This window comes from Cupressus sempervirens, chromosome 2 (genome assembly GCF_028749045.1).
Source record: "Cupressus sempervirens isolate cs-2001-9-10 chromosome 2, ASM2874904v1, whole genome shotgun sequence".
NCBI lineage: Eukaryota > Viridiplantae > Streptophyta > Pinopsida > Cupressales > Cupressaceae > Cupressus > Cupressus sempervirens.
Genome location: NC_143119.1, coordinates 757639404 through 757658504, shown reverse-complemented (window position 1 = coordinate 757658504; position 19101 = coordinate 757639404). Strand labels below are relative to the sequence as shown.

The 19101-nt window shown below is 34.5% G+C and overlaps 1 protein-coding gene across 3 annotated transcripts in view; it reads right to left on the bottom strand.

Moving 5' to 3' along the window:
* LOC149575634 (Gag-Pol polyprotein/retrotransposon) overlaps positions 1-19101 on the bottom strand; it is a 63225-nt gene that overhangs the window by 29465 nt on the left and 14659 nt on the right. For 2 of the 3 annotated variants that reach the window (XM_089815398.1, XM_089815400.1), the window contains exons 3-4: positions 2723-2781; positions 2545-2599 (exon numbers count right to left, since the gene is read on the bottom strand). In XM_089815398.1, the coding sequence (XP_089671524.1) occupies positions 2545-2599; positions 2723-2781 (114 nt within the window). The remainder of the gene's footprint in view (positions 1-2544; positions 2600-2722; positions 2782-19101) is intronic. The other variant, XM_089815399.1, reaches the window with a different exon arrangement.

Genomic DNA, 19101 nt, shown 5'->3' with positions numbered 1-19101 from the left:
TTATGATTTTGAATTTGAGAAAATGGATGTGAAGACAATGCTCCATGGCAATTTGTAGGAGGAAATTTATATGTCACAACCATAGCATTTCATTGAGAAAGGTAAAGAAAACCTTGTTTGTAAGTTGAAGAAATCTTTTTATGGTTTGAAACAGTCTCCTAGAATGTGGTATGAAAAGTTTGACACCTATGTGTTGTCTTTGGGATTTCTAAGATCTAAATCTTATCATTTTGCATATTATAAATTTGGAAATCGTCACATTCGTATCATAGTCCTATATGTGGATGATATGTTGTTTATTGGAAATGGTAAAAGAACGATTTTAAATTTGAAGTCGTAGTTAGCAACGCAGTTTGAAATGAAAGACCTAGGTGCAACTAAATATATTCTTGGGATTAAGATCATTGAAGATAGAGCTAGCTTAAAGCTTTGAATATGCTAGAGGAAGTATGTTAACTTTGTGTTGGAGAAATGTGGCATGAAAACTTGGAGGTAGTTGTTCAAATTTGATGGGGAACAAAACTTTCTGAGGAGGATTGCCCAAAATCTCCTACGGGGATGGAGGACATGTCTAGAGCACCTTATGCAAGCGTTGTTGGCAGCTTGATTTATGCTATGGTCTATACGAGGCCAGACATTGCCCAAGCAGTAGGAGTCCTTAGTCAGTACATAGCTAATCTTGGAAGGGTGGATTGAGATGCAGTTAAGAGAGTGATTAGGTATTTTACATGCACGTCTAAGTATTGTTTACAATTTCATGGTAATCCTACTGGATTTGGACACTTTGTTTGCATTCATGGATATGTGGATTCAGATTGGGCAAGTGACGTTGACAAAAGATGATCCATCGATGGATATGTTTTCATGGTGTTTGGTGGTACAATTAGTTGGATGAGTAAGTGACATGTTGTAGCTTCTTTGCCCACTCAGGAAGTAGAGTATATGGAAGCTACTCATGCTTCTAAAGAGGCCATTTGGCTTAAGAGATTGTGTTTTGATGTAGGACAAATTACTATCTCTTGTGACAACCAGAGTGCTATCTGTTTAGCAAAGAATGCTACTTTCTACGCCAGAAAAAAGCATATTGATCTACAATATCATTTTGTTCATTATATGGTGGAAGATAGAAAGGTGAAATTGGAAAAGGTTTCTATTTTGGAGAATGTTGTAGATGCATTGACCAAGCCAACAAGCACTGAGAAGTTTAGATGTGTTGTTTCTATAGGCTTTGGAGTCAAAGTTGTGATACAATGACTCCTATAAGGTCTTTGTCGAGTGGGAGATAGTTTGGAGAAGGTGACTTAACCTTAGGATATTTTATTGGTTAATTATTTATGCATTTTTGGTAAGATGCTAAATGAGATCAAATCTTCAACAAGGATAGAGTTGGAGCAAAAATCAAAAAGTTTTATCTTTTTGGCATATTCTCTTGGATTTGTTTTTTATGCAAGGGTTATGCACGGAGGAAGTTTCCAAAATAAGTTGTAAATACATTGAATGTACACACTTTTAAAACCGTTTCCTTTTGCATGTAAAGTCTATAAATACAATGTGTTGCTTATGAGAATTGAGAGAGAGAAGTATTCAATGAGCGCTACTGCCAGAATTATTCTGGATTTAGATATCACGATTACTCTTGGAGAACATAGACTCTTGAGATTGTATTATAACTGATTGTTGCTAATAATGCAATTGGGTTTGGCTTTGGAGTGCTGTGTTTTTTTCTGAAAGGGTTTTCCCATGTATATTTCGTGTTGTGTTTATCTGTTTAAATCTATTTTCTGTATGTGTTTATCAAATTTGCAATAGCAAGAATTTGTGAGATATTTATGCACTATCTCTCCTATTAGATTTAGCATTTGAAAGCCTTTTTGCACTTTGGCTTCCTTTCATTAAGTAGTTTTTGTAATAAGGTATGATAAATGTAGACTTATTGTAAAAAAATCATGTTGCACAAGGCATACACATTGATGGGGTGATTGTAATTCTTATCATTTAATTTATCAATCTAGGGAAGTGTCCATGGTTGTATGCAAAAAGAGAATTGAGAAAACTTGCTTGACAATCTATCCACTACGCATCTGCAAGAAATCAAACCTACTCTAGAGCACACTTGCATGAAAGAAAGTATCAATCTACCTCAGACTTGTAGGAATTGAAAATACTAATCTAAATTACACTTGCTGGAAATGGAATGCCTGCTTAAATTAAATTTACTCAAAGAAAACTAGAAATTGCATCGCTGAAAATCAAACTAGAACCTATCCTATTTCCTTAGGCTAGAACACACTGGTGGAAGAATATTAGAAGTAATTGGATTGCATCTATTCACTAAAAAAAATCAAAAAATCTACTTTGAGTTCTACCTTAAACAACCAAGAACTCTCCATTATTATTCAATCCACTTCAACATTAATATATTAAGGAGAAATAAATGACTTTACTAGGTTAATTATGAGAACAACTATGGTCTCATTACACATGCTTTTGTCTAGTCTCTTATTTCATAAAATAGTAAAATGAGCCCAAATAATGGAAAATTACTCTTTATTTCGATTTGATTCTCTAGGCAGTTGATTTCCAAACTCGTTCTGTGAACCTGAGATAAAACACAAACAGATTATTTAAATTTTTTTAAAATGCGCTAATAAAAGACATAATTACCAATAATTTAACATAAAACTAAGAGAAGAATCAATTGCTTTAACATGCAAAAACTTACGTGTAAAGGCCATATTGTTACCAAACATACTTGTTTTATCTCCTGCCTGACCATTAAACATTAAGACAAAATCCAAAAAAGAAAGAGATAAGTTGTCTTTAAGTACTTAGATAAAAATGTCTATAAAAATGCATGATTTGAACTTTTGCATCTACTTCAATATCATTTGCAAATGTATACAATGCAAAGATTTATATATATTAGAACTTGCCTCATAACTTTCAAAAATATAACATGTTATTATGCTATTGCTACCTAGATTCAACCGTGTAGTTTTTGAGTCAAACCCATTGATCCATTATTTTGAAGTATGTTATTTTAAAGAAACAGTTTTAAAACACTCAATCAAGATAAAATATTGTTATTTTTTTTCCCACGTGACCTATATTCTCCAAAAATTACAATCAATGAACACAATGATCATGCAATCATGAAAAATGTAGCACATAATCATAAAATTTATCCTTTCTTACAAAACAAGATCAAATAAGGATTAGAATATATAGTATACCTCCTAATATACAAGGTACTCAAGGAATTCTTTTGCTATTACTGACCAAGATTCGACCATTACAACTATGTAGTTGTATGTCAAATTGTGGGATCATATTTAGCTCATCTTAATATATAATTCTAGACTTGATGAAAGAATAGAATCAAGGTTCTTATACGTAAGTTCTCATGTAGCCTTGGTGGAAGGTTAGTCTCCAACAAGCCCACCCACATTCTATTAAGGAACAGTTTGAAGTAAAGAAATGGAAAATTCTTCTCAAAATCTTGTTGTCCATTTTCTAAGTAAGGATGTCTAGCAAAATATTCTTTCTTTTTGTTAGACAATGACTGCCTCTTTAAGGAAAATGATAGTCCAAATATCATGTTGTAGCCAAACCATGGAGCAAACAATATTATTTGACATAGTTCTCAAACATTGCCCTTTAGATCAATGAGCCTTGTACTTACTCTCCATCTTTTTCCGAAGTTGAATGAAGAAAGGCTAGCACCCAACAATAAACTAATAATTTGTGTGAAGGAGTTTTTTGTGCTTAGCCTTAGCAACATTATGAACTAGCAATAGATAATTGAAGGAGATCCATGTTTATTGAACAATGACAACTTATACATGTGTCTACAGACTGTAAGAGTAAACCATGAGATAGATTACATAGTGAAAAACCTCATATGGAATTGGTCCTATGCTAGTAGAGGTATGCAAGGACTTAAGAAAAATAACATTGAGTATAAATGTCCAATGTCCTTATCTTTTCCATTAATGTGTGATAATGGCCATTAACAAGCCATCCTAAAGGAAAATTTTCTCTATAAGAGTGAGTTCATGAGGACCAGAATTGAATCATGAATAGGCTTGACTAAGGGGCATAGATTACCATAATGATGTCTAGGGTTCAACCGTCCAAGTAACCACCTATACATGCTCCAATGTGTTAATATATCATTAGAATGCACACATTTTATGGCCAAATATTGTCTCCTATTGGCTTATAGGGGTAGTTAAACCTGCAATGTACCAACCAAATTTGTTTTTGGATGATAAACACTCATCTTTTGAGTTCAATATGTAGAACTATTGAGACAAAATCTATTAGAGAAAACCAACAAAGAAAACAGCCATGATCCTAAAGAGGATTCCAAGCAAAGAAATAAAACAACACATTTAGTAAGATCCAAACCCATATATGAACTCAGTAAATGGAAAAACAAAACCTGGCAATACAGAAGCAACTCATAATGATCTTTCCTCCTCAATAATATGGATACAAATGGAGGATGCAACCCTCAAGCCTGAGTCTAAGCAACCCATGAAATGCAGACAATCCTACCAAAGCATATACAATAAACATGCTAAAGAACCACATAAGGAATAAGGGGCAATCAAATAACATCTCGCCTATAAGAAAAGCTACCATGGTACATGGAGAGAAGCCACTCATACTATTTAGTGTCCCCTTATATTATTTATTTTAGGATTTTTCCTAAATTTTTAAATTGTAAGAGATTTCTTTCTATCTATGGCTTGCATTATTGTGATGTGGAGCCTAATCAGGCTTGGAGGTTAATTTTTCTCCACTTTATTCGGCGCGGTTTCCCCCTAGATTTTACTATGGGGTTTGGGGACGATGCCCCTTGTAGGGTCCTAGGATAGAACCCCAAGTGCGCTCCTTGTCATAGTACAGGGTGGGGTCGAGGGGTAACGCTCCTATGGGGGTTTTGGGGGGCAATGCCCCCAAACGCTCAATGGACTTTATGATTGTAAATGGCGTCAACTGCTATTTTTTTCTATTGGATGACTTACTCCAGCCCTAATTTTATAAGCAGAAAAAAGCTTGTATAAAATGGCTTAGAATTAGAGATTTCACAATGTATGATGAGATTGTAGCTTCTTGTAGCAATGTTGAATTGTAAGGGATTGCGAATTGTAATCACTAGATAATAATAATATTGGACTTCTTGTTGGTGGACGTAGCCCAGGGATTGGGTGAACCACATTAAGTCTTTGTGCATTGTATTCTCTTCTATGCAATTTATTATTTTCTGATATTGGTTATATTTGCATGTAATTGTTATTTCTGTTTGTGGTTAATCCTGACATGTAAGCAGTTCATTTTTTTGGCTATAAATGTATGTTTTGAATACGATTTGCAAATGCATTAAATATCAATATCCCATTTTCTATAAGTTGGACAAAGGAGAGATTGATCAATACAAATGCATGCTATCCGAAGATTATGCAAGAATTATATTGCCAAACAAAATTCTAATATGATTCTTGATGATAGTTTAATTGCAATATGATGGAGATTGCCTTTGGTCAACAAGGCTCGACTCTATATCCAAAATGCTTATGTAACATAAATGCTGATGAAACAAAAATTGATCTGAATTATACATATATATGAGACCGTATGTCTTATACTGATCTAAACATTGTTAACTAGGATCACTTCTACGAATGTAATAACACTGCCATGGTATTGGTGTGTTCTAAATGCAGATTTGAATAACTTATAAATATGAGAGGAGACATGTCTCTATGGTAACCATCATTAGATAATAATAATATATTAACAATAATATATATGTGTGTGTGTGTGTGTGTGTATAAGTTGATGTAAGAGTATTAGTCTAAATGATGATTTACCAACAACAATGTATCTCATGATCGAATCAATTTGACAAAAGCTACAACCTTAACACTCCCTCTTAATTAGGGAGGATTGTTATAGAACACATTACGCTCTCAATAATATGAAGAGCTATCATCTCAATAAGATATCTTGGAATGACATATTTAAGGATATCAACATATATCCATCAACTCAAAGATGTTATCTTTCAATATAATCTGAAGTATGTTTCAACAAGAAATATCAATCATATGATATTCATCATACTTATATTCTTATGTGCACTGACATTAAATCCTTGATGCCTACCAAAAGAATATATTACATCTTAGAAAGATATGTGTTATCTGATCTCGAACACTCCAGGATAACAACTGAATGTAGTCTATTAGATAATAGCCATGATCTCAAGGAAAACAACTTAATGTAGCCCACCATGATGAGTACCATGATCTTGAGGTAGAATTTGATCAATGTGATCATCTCATAGACATAATAAATACTATAATCAACATCATGATACCTACCAACAATTATATTATTATATATCCAAGAAGGATATGAGTTATCTGATCTCCAACACACTGTAGGACAACAACTGAATGTCACCAATTAGATAACAACATTATCTTAGTAACGTCAACTTAACATAGTCTCCATTATGACAAGTATCATGACCTCCGACACACTTCGGGACATCAACTTAATGTAGTTTGTCATAATACGTTTGTTATCACGATAATAGAGCAAGAACACAAGAACAACAAATGTAGTGAAGAACTGGGCATGATCATATAGTATCAAATAACTTGTGATATCACTATGTGGAAGAAATCAAACCTATACATATATGTATGTAAATGTAGATACATATATATGTATATATGTAAACTTGTTCCATATACTGATATTTCAATTTTATAATATCAATTTTATCAGATCCAACCGAAGCTATTACTTTAACACTCCTTCTTAGCGAGGGAGGATATGATCAATTTCATAATCTCATATTCGAGTTCGCATTAAAAATGCTTATACACAATTATCTCCCTTTAAGAATATATACCATCTGATTTCTGGCACATTTTGGGACACAACATAGTTGATTAGATAGTCAGTCTTGATCTCATTATTTCTAGCTCAATCCAAGACTATCATGATTTACTTATTGTCATGCCTTCTGGCATAGTTCAGGACAACAAGTTTAATGTAGTCTATCATGACAATGGATCAAGAATACAACACAACAACCATAGTATCATGATTTTTGGCTCATTCCAAGACAACAATTTAATGTAGTCAATCATGATACATTTTGTTAACATGATTACTGGCACATTCCAGGACAACAACTTAATGAAGTCTATCATGATAACATGGTCAAGCTATTGCTAAGATCGTCACCTTACAATAGTGACCTCCACATATATCAAATGAAAGACAATGGTGGGTTGGTGCTCACAAAGACAACAGTGAAGGTTGGTGCTTCTAGTAGGTTGGTGCCTGCAAAGTGTGGGAGTTGGAACTTTTGGTGAGTCAATGCTCATAAACATAGGGATTGGAGCCTCAAGTGGGTTGCAGCCTACAAATCATTGTAAAAGATCAAGTTTATATAAAAGCATATATTTGATGTGGTTTTTTCCTGCATTGGGTTTCCATGTAAATCTTTGTGTCCTTGTGTTCGTGTTCATAATTGTTGATTTCAGCATTAAAACTATTAAAGCAATTGTTTGGACAAAAAGTTTTAAATTGGCAAAGTTGTTATCATATTGATTCGCCCCCACAACCCCCTGTCAGTATAATCGTGTGCTCTTCACACTATTGTCGAGCTTTCTTTCCTTGATAGATGCTAGTGACAGGCCTCACCCCTCTTCAGATTCAACAAAATTAGGAGCTCAATTAAGAACAACTTCACTAGCATACCAAAAAAACAAAGAGCTTCACCAGGAGCAACATTGAGCGAAAGAAACAAATAGAGCTTCCCAAATCGATGTTTAGGAAATGTCTTTTAACTAAGATATCCTAAAATCTAAACCAGCATCACATTCTTTTCTATTGCCACGTATAGAGTCCAATGTTCGCCTAGAACAATGGAGGTGACTTCACACAATATTCTCACACTTGTCAAATTATGTCGAGTCAATCTCCTATTTGAAGCCGTTCAGAAATGCGAAGCTGCTATCAGCCTTAAGCAAATACAAATATTCTTTACCATTGTTATCAAAGGTTCTGATACCATGTTAATGTTTTAGCCCAAAAATAAAGATAAACAAACAATAAAAGAGTATAAACAATACAAAAAGCACTCAATACATTTATCCAAGGAAAACCCTTCCACTAGAAGGGAAAAACCCAACCACACCAACAAAAATGTCTTTATTTGATCATAAAATATTCAAGTACATGACTCTCCGTTTGATTTTCTTACAATATACTAAGCAATCATATAATTAGATTTCATAAGGCTCTTGATCTTTCACATGAAGGTCTCTTTGAGTCCCAAAAATAAGACCCTTCATATTTCTCCATATTCAATATTTCGCATGACATATGACACATCTTTTTGCATAATATTAACTTATATATAATCACAAATATCTCTTTCACTTGAAGGTGACCATAATGGTCATAACAAACAAATTTATCTCTCATAAAATCAGAGATAGAGATCTCTATCGCAGCTACAAACTTCAAAAAGTTGGTGTGATTAGAGTCAGCCCTTTGGAACTTGGAGATTAAGTGTTGATAAGGAGTTACTATTTTGTGATCGAGAAGGTAATTCCAAGATAGCTAATTTCAAGGGCAACATTGTTGTCTTCTTCAAAGTCAGCCTTTGGTTAGGGACTGATTAACATCACTTCTAGTTCACCGTGAGGAGATATGATGAGGATGATTCTTGGAGATTTGAGTATCATGTCGATAGTGGGATCACGAATGTGGACCTTATCGAGGTGCTTAGCATGAGGTCTTTCAAGGTATAGATTTCAATCCTCACAAGTATTTTGTTTCTGGACACATTTCAAGCTACAAAGAAGAAAGTGCAGTTTTGGCACAATAAATATACCTTTATATCAAAGTGGCACAATGTCGGCACGGTGGGTCTTCTTTGGGATTAATGTGAAAGCTTGGGACCATATCTGATTTCAGTTTGGATCACTGTGGTGTTTTGGATGTTGTGTAGAGATTGCTTGAGGAAAAGAAATCTTTGTGAAAGGAGAACTATAATTTCCCCATTTTTAGTTCTCTTATAGTTGGCAGTAACCTTCTTGGTTTATGTCAACCTCATCATAAGAGTTGTTTGACAATACTAATGAGCTCAAACGGTTTGAATTACTCAAATGATGCTTTCTATTGATACTTCCAATTTCTGGTGTTCAAGATTTTCAGAGAGAGTCTATTTATAGTAAGTCACTTAGTTGGGTCCGATTCTCATCATTCATCATCCGTATGACTCCAGTGCAATCAGTTTTCAGTTCTGATGCTTTTCAACTGTTTCCACAACTTGGATGTAAGTTTGAGCTATATTTTAATTTATTCTACTAAGGTTGTTATTTTAATTTAAATAATCTAAAAGGCACCTTAGTATAATAGCTCGTTGGGTTGAGAATGGAAAGGTTTAAATGTTGGGACAATAATAAGTGATTTTATGTGCTAGGAATAGTTAAATAATGAATTAAATCACTTTCCACAAACATATGGCTTATTTTGATAAAGTGATTTTATGTTGTGTTTTCTACAAAGTTCCAAGGAAATAAGGTTATAAAAAGGGGGTTTGACAGCTCATCTGGCATTATGTAGTTTATTCTAATTTTTCTAATTGAAAACCTTGTGCTTGGGGGTATTAAACTTGGTTCGTCTTGGCCTTTGGATGACAAAAATCCTCTTCAAGAAGATCAGTTTTGGTGGTGAAAGATTTTTTCCCTAGCTGGTTGCAGGAGAAATCATTCAGGTTTCTCACTAGGGCTTATCGATTGGATTGTAAAGCTTTGGGGAAGACAAATTCCAATGGTTTCATGGTTTTGTAAGATCAATTTGAAGTGGATGTAATTGCTCTTATATTTGTTAAATTATTCTTGAGAGCTGATTTAGTGAGAGATTGTAGCACGGGGATTATTAATGACTGAGTTGGAACCTTTGTAAATCAAGGCATGTAGTTTTACCAAGCTCAAGTGCGGAGGTTTGATGTTGCAGCAATACCATAGCATCCAGATCAGGGGATTTTATGAGGGGATTTTGCATTTCTGAACCTGTGTCTCACACTTTTCTCTGAGTGGTAAAAAGAGCAGATCAATGAACTGATCAAAGGCTTCTTATATATTATGTTCAATAATTCCATGGGTGAATGTCTTTGGTGAATAATTTGTAACTTTGGATCCAAATTCTTTTTGAGTCTTTGAAGTTTTTTCCTTGTTTGATTTATGGGACACCCTAGGTAGCATCTTATACATTAAAAAACAATAAAAATAATACCCTTTATGATAAAGTGAATGCTGATTACACAAACCAAATTCTGTATCACAATCTGGTTAAATCTTGTCTCGCTTACAATATTTATGAGACAAGCGTGAAACAGGACTTGGAGACAATTCTTAATCAGCTAATCATTATCCCAAACACAGTTTTCAAAAACAGACCTTAAGGCTCAGCAATCCAATTATTACCCATTTGCAAATAGAAATGTAAATTCAGGTTTAGATGGACCAAGTGGCTATAGTATTGTCAATACAACTTTCATTTTTTGTCAAAAATTTAAGAGTTGGAAAATAGTTTTCCAAAATTCGCTAACTGGGGTCTCATTCTCAATTGTTGAGCTAAAAGAAAATGCTGAAAATAAAATAAAATCTAAAACTATGCTAGAGAATAAATGCAAAGAGAGGACACATAACTTATAGCAGTTCATCCAGTTTTGCTGGACTACATCCACTCTTGAAGCAGGGGAGAAATCTCTTATTTACATGAATTACAATACAATGCTACAGCAGCAGTTTGATTGCTTTTACTCATATTCATTCTTCATTCTTTGTGGAAGACGAAAGGGCGTGGAAGAGGAAGAGACGACAATGATTGGGCTTCACCATCAGGCCATCAAAAGCTGTTAGAATATTCCTCTATCAGAAAACCGTTAAAATCTCCTACTTGAAGTCCAATCACTATTGCACAGAGATATCCCCTACTCGGAATGCTTATGGCTATGTCATGACAATGCTGAGAGAAGCTCTACAAAATTTGAACTTCTCTTGGGATGCAACTCTTGTAAACACATCAGCCGGATTAACCTTTGTATCAATCTTCTCTAATTGGAATCTTCCCTCTTCCAGAGCATGATGAATGAAGTGAAATCTGGTTTCTATATGCTTTGTGTGGCTATGGAAAGCTGAATTTTTAGCTAAATGAATGGCATTCCTGCTATCAGAAAATAGAGTGAAGTTGGATTGTTTAAATCCCAACTCTCCAAACAATCGTTGTAACCATATCAGCTCTTTAGCCCCCTTAGTAAGAGCAATGTATTCAGCCTGGGTAGAGGAAAGAGCGACAACTTGTTGCTTACAAGAAGTTTAACTAATTGTTGCCCCAACAAAGGAAAACACATAGCCTGTAATAGATCTTTTGTCTAAATCTCTAGCAGCATAACCACAAATATAGGGAGTCTTACTAGTAAAACATCAAACATGAGAGAAAGTGCCTCTCAAATACCGAAGAATCCATTGAATGGCTTGCCAATGAGTTTTTCCAAGATTACTCATAAAACCACTCACAACTCCCACTGCATGAGCAATATTTGAACGCATGCTAACCATTGCATACATCAAACTCCCAACCATTGAAGAATAAGGAACACCATACGTCTCATGTTTTTCTTTTGGAGTGGAAGGGCACATCATATAAGACAAGCGAAAGTGATCAGCCAATGGAGTAGCAACGGACTAAGCATTTGACATATTAAACTTCTTTAATACTTGAGATATATTTTTCTTGAGATAATATGATTTCCCGTTGTTAGTACCCAATATGGACACGGTTGTAAAACTTGTAATTTGTGTTTCCGAACCACTCTGAACCTAGGTTCAAAGTAGTTCGAAATGGTTCAGTAGTTCAGAGGATCCATCCCGCAGGTTCAACATAAGCAAAATTCAGAATGGTCCTATGGATTCAGAATGTAATGATCCAAATGCTCAAAGTTCAACACCACAAAAAGTAGCTCTGGGTTGGAAGGTATGAGTCCAGAAGCCCAATGGTTTAGAGATCGAAATTTCGAAGTTCAAGTCTTGGCTTACAAATTCAAGGTTCAATACAGTGCAGTGATTCAAAATATGGATTTAAAAGTCTAGAATTCATGGTTCAAGTTCAAAGTTCAAAGCTCATTTCAGGAACATTGATTGAGTTTTCATATATAGGCCTATGGATCTCATATTCTAGTCTAGAAGTTCATATTGTGAAGTTTCTAACGGTCTCATTCCACATTCAAGTTTAAGATTTCATTCAAAAGTTGTAACATGTTGATTCAAATGCTCATGGATTCAGGGTTCTCTAACTTTGAATTATAATGGCTCAAGATAATTCTAGAAAGGCATATGGTCAATCTCTATAACACATAAAGCCTCCCATTGCAATATCTAGAAGCATGAACTAATGGGTGTTATTCAGAAGTGTGGTACTGTGTATCAAATGTCTTTATATTATGCCTTCTAGTCCAAAGAAGTTAAAATTTCACATGTACCAGAAGCAGAATGTTTCAAAACATTGAAGTCCGAGGGTATTCATGCAATATCAGTTACATATCACTAAGATTGAAAGGATAGTCTTTTATAAAGAAAGACTGAAAGAGTATATATATGTCTCCATGTATTTCTATGAACATGGGATAATCGACAGTCTCCATCATCATAGTAACCACTGTGTATGGCTGGCGGGTTGTATAGAAACATTTCAAATTACAGAACAAATCGGCCATGGATACATGCATCGGGTCATGGTAAGCACACTCGCTAATTGAGAATAATGCACATCGGGCCAAGGAAGACCAAGAATTCCGCAGACTTCGAAGGTAACTATGAAGAAATGGCGTGACCCACGGTATTCTCCCATGTGCCCATATGGAGACCAAGTTTCTTTTAAACGTTGGCGGCATCACATACATGATTAGGCTACGATAAATGAAGGTACAAAGCACCCATTGAGTCAAAACTGATCAAAACTCCTTGCTTCCCAAGATATGCTCCTGATGTGACCCCATTACATGAGATACATATATGTCATATTTGTAGAAATGGCTGTGGAAGTGCGGAAAGAAGACAAGAATGAGAAGCTTATACGGGCTATTTCAAAACTCAAAGGGAACAAAAAAATGCATAAATTGCAACACACTGGTTCCATAGTACGCGTGCATCAATCTTTGGACCTTTGTCTGTTTGACTTGCAGTGGCATACATCACTTATCGTATGAAATCCATATTAATGTGCAAGTTTACTGCCACAGAAGTGGGCGCTTTGAATGCAAGCGGTAATCATATGGGCTCGACTCCCTTATGAGAAGAAATGACCTCCAATTTGGGCGTATAATTGCCATTCATTCTTAGCTCAAGCTATTTCAGTGTCGACATTGCATGAGAAATGACTGATAGAATGCATACGAGGTATATGCGATGGAAGTGAAAAGTCATGATCCTGGTGCTCTATGCAATAATATCTTAATGTGCACTCATCACTAAACCCGAGCCTAGACATTAGTAAGATATAAATCACTTGTCATTGTTATCATTTTCAATAATGGTGGTCTCTATGATGGAGATAGAAGAAATGTAAAAGATATTGAAGGGCCATACAAGGATGATCCCGCACCAACTTCATTTGTTCCAGGAGCAGCATACCATACTGTGATGGAAGCTTTTGGTGGAAAAGGCTATCTAGTTGGCACCCCTCACGAGCTTCAGGCTGCTCTAGATGAGGCTTTCATGAAAAGAAAACCAGCTATCATCGATGTTACAGTAGATCCTTATGCAGGTGCTGAAAGTGGAAAGATGCTGTAAAATATTTGGCGAGATAATAATACCAGTGCCATAGTTAATCAGTGTTTTGAATCCATACATGGCAGTGAATACATTAAAGACCCATGTAAACTGGTTGACAAGATGGATCACAAATATGTTGTGCAGAGTACTCATACCTGCCCAGTCTAAAGCTCTTCATAATGCAATATCAAGCAATTTAGTAACATTTGAATGTTTATCATGAATACTGAAAGAGAGAAACCCGATCTCTATAAATGTCATAGATAGAGCACATGGCACATTGATCTTTATAATGTTCAGAATTAAATAGTGAAAGGTGTCTAAGTAAAAGTTTGGAAAGGAGAAAATGAAATTATAATGTTTTATTAAACATTATAATTATCAGGATTATTAAAAATTCAAGATTACAAACACATCTCCCGCATAATCTTTCCAGGTGTCCTTAGACCTCTATTTAGAATATGAAAGATTATGTATTATACTATAACTTTAATGACATATGTCATTAGAAATTTCTATCTAATATTCAATTGGGAACTGAGCATTACAACTACGAGAGATTGGAAATATTAAAGATCTTCCATCCGAGAATTAGTTATTTGAACTAATAGATGTCATCGAGAAAGGAAGGTTACAAGGATTGAAAGAAGATTTCCATAATTCTATAAAAGGAGGAAGACAAAACATAAGGGGGTTCCATTCTTTTCTTTCTTCCGGACTGCAGACTGTGCGCTACAGTAGGGAGGGAAATTTTTCCAGTTTATTCTATTTTCTTGAGAGATTGTGAGAGGCAGAGCATGGGCTGATTTTCTTTTTGTGAACTGTGTGTCAGAGATAGGACTAAGATTTTGATTGTTAACGTAATATTGAAAAGAGTTTTAGTTTTTCTGTAGATAGTGGTTTTGGTTGTAATGTGTAAAAGGGTCTTTGTGGTCTTTTACATTCAAGGAAGGGAGACTTGAGGTTAATCACATCAGAACTTTGATTATGATGTATTTTCCTTCCACTGATCATGATCTTTGCGTCATTTTCAGTTTTCTCTGAAATACATTCTAATGTCACTGTTTTCTTGTTACACTATCATTTTGAAATATCTTTTAAAGCTTTGATTTTTAATTGTCTCAAGAGGAGGGAAGATATATTTACGTTTTCATTATGTAATACAGCATACAGTAAATGAACCTTGTGTCATTTGCTACTCTTTGTTTTTCTTTCCTTTTCAGCTTTTAGGTTTCCGCATCTACTCTATGTTTACGGATAGATGCTTGTAATCCTTTCGTGCTTTCTGGTTAAAAGCATCCATAATTAATTCGTTGTATATCTTACACGAGGAGTTGTACCCGATAAAATTCAGAGGAAGGTTATCAATCCAATGATAACCTATCCAACTGTTAGTGCTGATTAGTCTTCTCACTTGGGCATTCTGGGTTATGTTCGCATGTATTTCTTCGGAGGACAATCTGTTCATTGACACCCGTCTTTGTCTATCTCTGAGTATATCCATCCCAAGAATCCTCTTCGCTGCCCCTAAATATTTCATGGAAAAATGAAGAACCGAATGTGTCTTCAACTTATAAATAACTCGTATACTATTCCCGACAATCAACATATCATCAACATAAAGTAGTAAAATCACAAACTCACCAGTAGAAAGCCTCTTGTAATAAACACACGAGTCTGATTCACGAGTAAAACCTTGCCGAGTCATTAAGTCATCGAATTTCAAGTATCATTGTCCCAGAGCTTGCTTCAGCCCATACAAACTCCTCTTTAACCTGCAACATAAATGCTCCTTCCCCTATTTAATGAATCCCTCCCATTGCTCCATGTATAACTCCTCTTCAATATCAGCATATAGGAACATTGTTTTTACATCAAGTTGCTCAAGCTCAAGGTCCCAAGCTACTGCAATGCCCAGTGCCAAATGAATCATTTGTATTTTTACAACCGAGAGAGAATTTCATTAAAATCCACACCCTTTTGTTGAGAAAATCCATTTACCACTAATTTGGCTCTGTACATTTTCCATCCTCTATCTTCCTTTTTTATCCCGTAGACCCATTTATTTTTCAGAGCTTAACAATTTAGCAGAAGCGGTACCAAATCCCATGTTTGATTAGCGTGTAAAGACTCCAATTCATCGTTCATGGCATCCATCTAATGTGCTGAATTAACACCAATACATTCTTGCTTAAATGTCTGAGGTTCTGCCCGATCAATGTTGTCCTGCATTTTGTCACCACAAAATGTAGGTAATAGACAAAACTTTTTCAAACTTAGTTTCACATTTCTCTGAATTTAGTTCATTATTGATTGGTTAACATTGATCAATCAGTTAACCCCAATTCACATTATGAACTCTTTATTAAAGACTTTCGTCAAGTCTTTTTTGTTTTTCTTCTTTTTAAGCCTATGCTTGATTTTTGAAGCCTTCAATGTCCTTTTTTGCATTTTTTAGTGTGTGTTTGTTTGTTTTTGGTCTTTTGGTTTTGCTCAAATCATTGCTTTTTGTTTTCCTTTCAATTTGGTCTATCTTAGCGCTTAATTGGAGTTGGCAATAAAAAGATATGATCATTTTAGTGCCCAAAATGTGTACTCTCTAGGTGCAGCTAAATGATTTTAAAAATCAAGTTATATTTTGATATTGACAATCACTTTTTGGAAAATATAACTTAAAATCACTTTATGTTATGTTTTTAAGTTACTTTGTCATTTAAATTTAATACTTAAAGTAACTATAGTGCACTTTATGTTATATTTTTAAGTTGAGTTGTTTTTTAATTTTTCACTTAAGTGTTTATATTAACTATATAGTTTGATTTTTTTTGGGTAACTTTATGTTTTATTTAAAACATACAAGTTATATATTACTTTTTGAAATGATATTTGCTTATAATATGATAATTCTATTATGCAAATGTTATTTTTGACACATTTAAGTGATATTTCCTCATAAATCAATTAGACATATGCTTAATTGATCACTTAAGTTGTTCATTTATATGTCTTTTAATCCATTTACATGTAAATATGCAAATGCCTCTAGAGACCACGATTTTGAATTAAAAAGGGCATTTTTAAACACTTAAACTTGTAAATGCATGCATTTCGAAATGTACAATGACCCTCCAAGAATACAATTTATATCTTGGAGTCTTTTTAATATGTGCAATGACCCTCCAAGAGTGTGATTTTGCACTATAGACATGTTTGAACAAGTTTTTAAAGCATGTAATGCACTCCCAAGAGTGTGATTTGCACATAGCAGCCAAAATATAAGTTTTTAAAACATGCAAATGCACTCCTAGAGTGCGATTTGCATGAGAAGTCAAGTTTGATGCATTTTAAAACATGCAATCTCCATTATAGAATGTGATTTTCCTTTGGTTACATGCATTTGCATTCTAAGAACTCGTTTTTTTGGCTTTCAAGGAAGAAAACTTCATGCATTTGCTCCTCAAGAACAAGTTTTTCTTCAAAAATGTCCAAATCTGCCCATGAAATAGTTTCAAATCTCCAAGATCAAGGTCATTTTTGCATCTTTTGGCATTCTCATGCCCTTGGCGTTGGATCTCATGTAAAAAACGTTAAATTTCATGGATTGTAGGGACCACATTTTTGCAAAAACATCCATTTCTTGGTAGTTTTTGAGCACGTTTTGGCTATAAGATGAAGTGTTTGAGCTTTTTAATTCTTGTTATTGGTTTCTAAGATCACATTTTTGCCCTCAAATGACAAAAACAACTCATGATATAACATTTTAAGAACACGTTTTTTCAAAAAAAGTCCAAGGTTTTGGTTTTGAGCAAAAACAGTTTGTGTTTTAATGATCTTTGACTGCATTTTGAGGTTTCTCATGCCAAAACTGAACATTGAATGCTTATCAACCATCCATTACTTGCAAGAGTGGAGGAAGTCAAATAGTTGTTTGTGAATTTGGTTTTGGAGGAGTTTTGGTCTTCAAACCTATCAATCTTCCTATTTTGGCTCATTGATCTCAAGTAAGCAGACAAGTTCAACCTTGCTTATTAATTTATGCTTATCTTGCTATTTTGTTGCATATTTTAGCTTGATGTTGCACACTTGTTCACATATATGCCATAAAAAGTGCATTTTGCCTTAAATATGATGAGAACTTTCATTTTCCCATATTTGGTTTTTCCCCAAACTCCAAATTTGAATTTGAACTTGAAAGCAACTTGCTTGTTGACATGTTTGAGTCTAAGACCAAAGGTATCTGTTTGTTTTGTGCTTGTTTTCGTTAATTGTTTGCTTGCTTTTTCGTTTTTCTTCTTGTTGAAGAAGTTGCAAGTTCTTTCCCAAGAACTTAAGTACATTTCACTTCTTTCCATTTTTTCACCTTTCCATGCAAGTGCATCTTTTCACTCCATGTCCACCATTGCATGCCAAGGCACATTGCATCCATTCTTTTCATATGCAATTACATTCTAGGAACAATTACATGTAATTCCATCTTCCATCCGCATTTACATGTAATCTCACTCTCCATATGTGTTTACACATAATCTCGTTCTTCGAACCTCATTGCATATTTGCATCAAGTCATGATTACATGTAAATCACTTTACATGCAATTGCATCCAGAGAACCTTTTTTTGACTTAAGGTCACTCTTTAAAAGTCAAAAGTCATCATTTGCATGCATTCCCATGTGCCCTTAATTCCTCAAGGTACTTACATAAGGACTCATCCTTCACCCACATGTATTTCATATCCCAAAATTGCATTTCAGCCTTTGCATATGCCTACCATTTCATTTATGGTCATTACACAAGATCTTTGAGTATTTGATCCATACTCCAAGCATTTTTCCCTTTATAGATCCTTTGTTGCTGATTCAAAATCAACGTTTTTATGGAATCAATATCTTTTGATGATGTGTTCACATATTGGAATTTTCATGTTACAGCACAAGATATGCCCTCATCCTCGAAATCTAAAGGAAAGATGAAGTACCAATACAATAAAGAGTTAGCTCATGCAACTACATCTCAAGTTTCATCACCTCTTGATAATGTTTCTGACACAGAGATTGGGCACGTTGATATGGCTGATTTCATACAAAGGGTTGAGTCTGCTTCGAATCATGAAATGAAATGCATCAAGAAGAGTAATATTCATTTGGTGTCTACTTTCCCTATGGCTGCCTTGGAACCAGAATTCATCTTGTGGTGTGCACAAAATTTCAGTCCAAAGACCAAAACAAT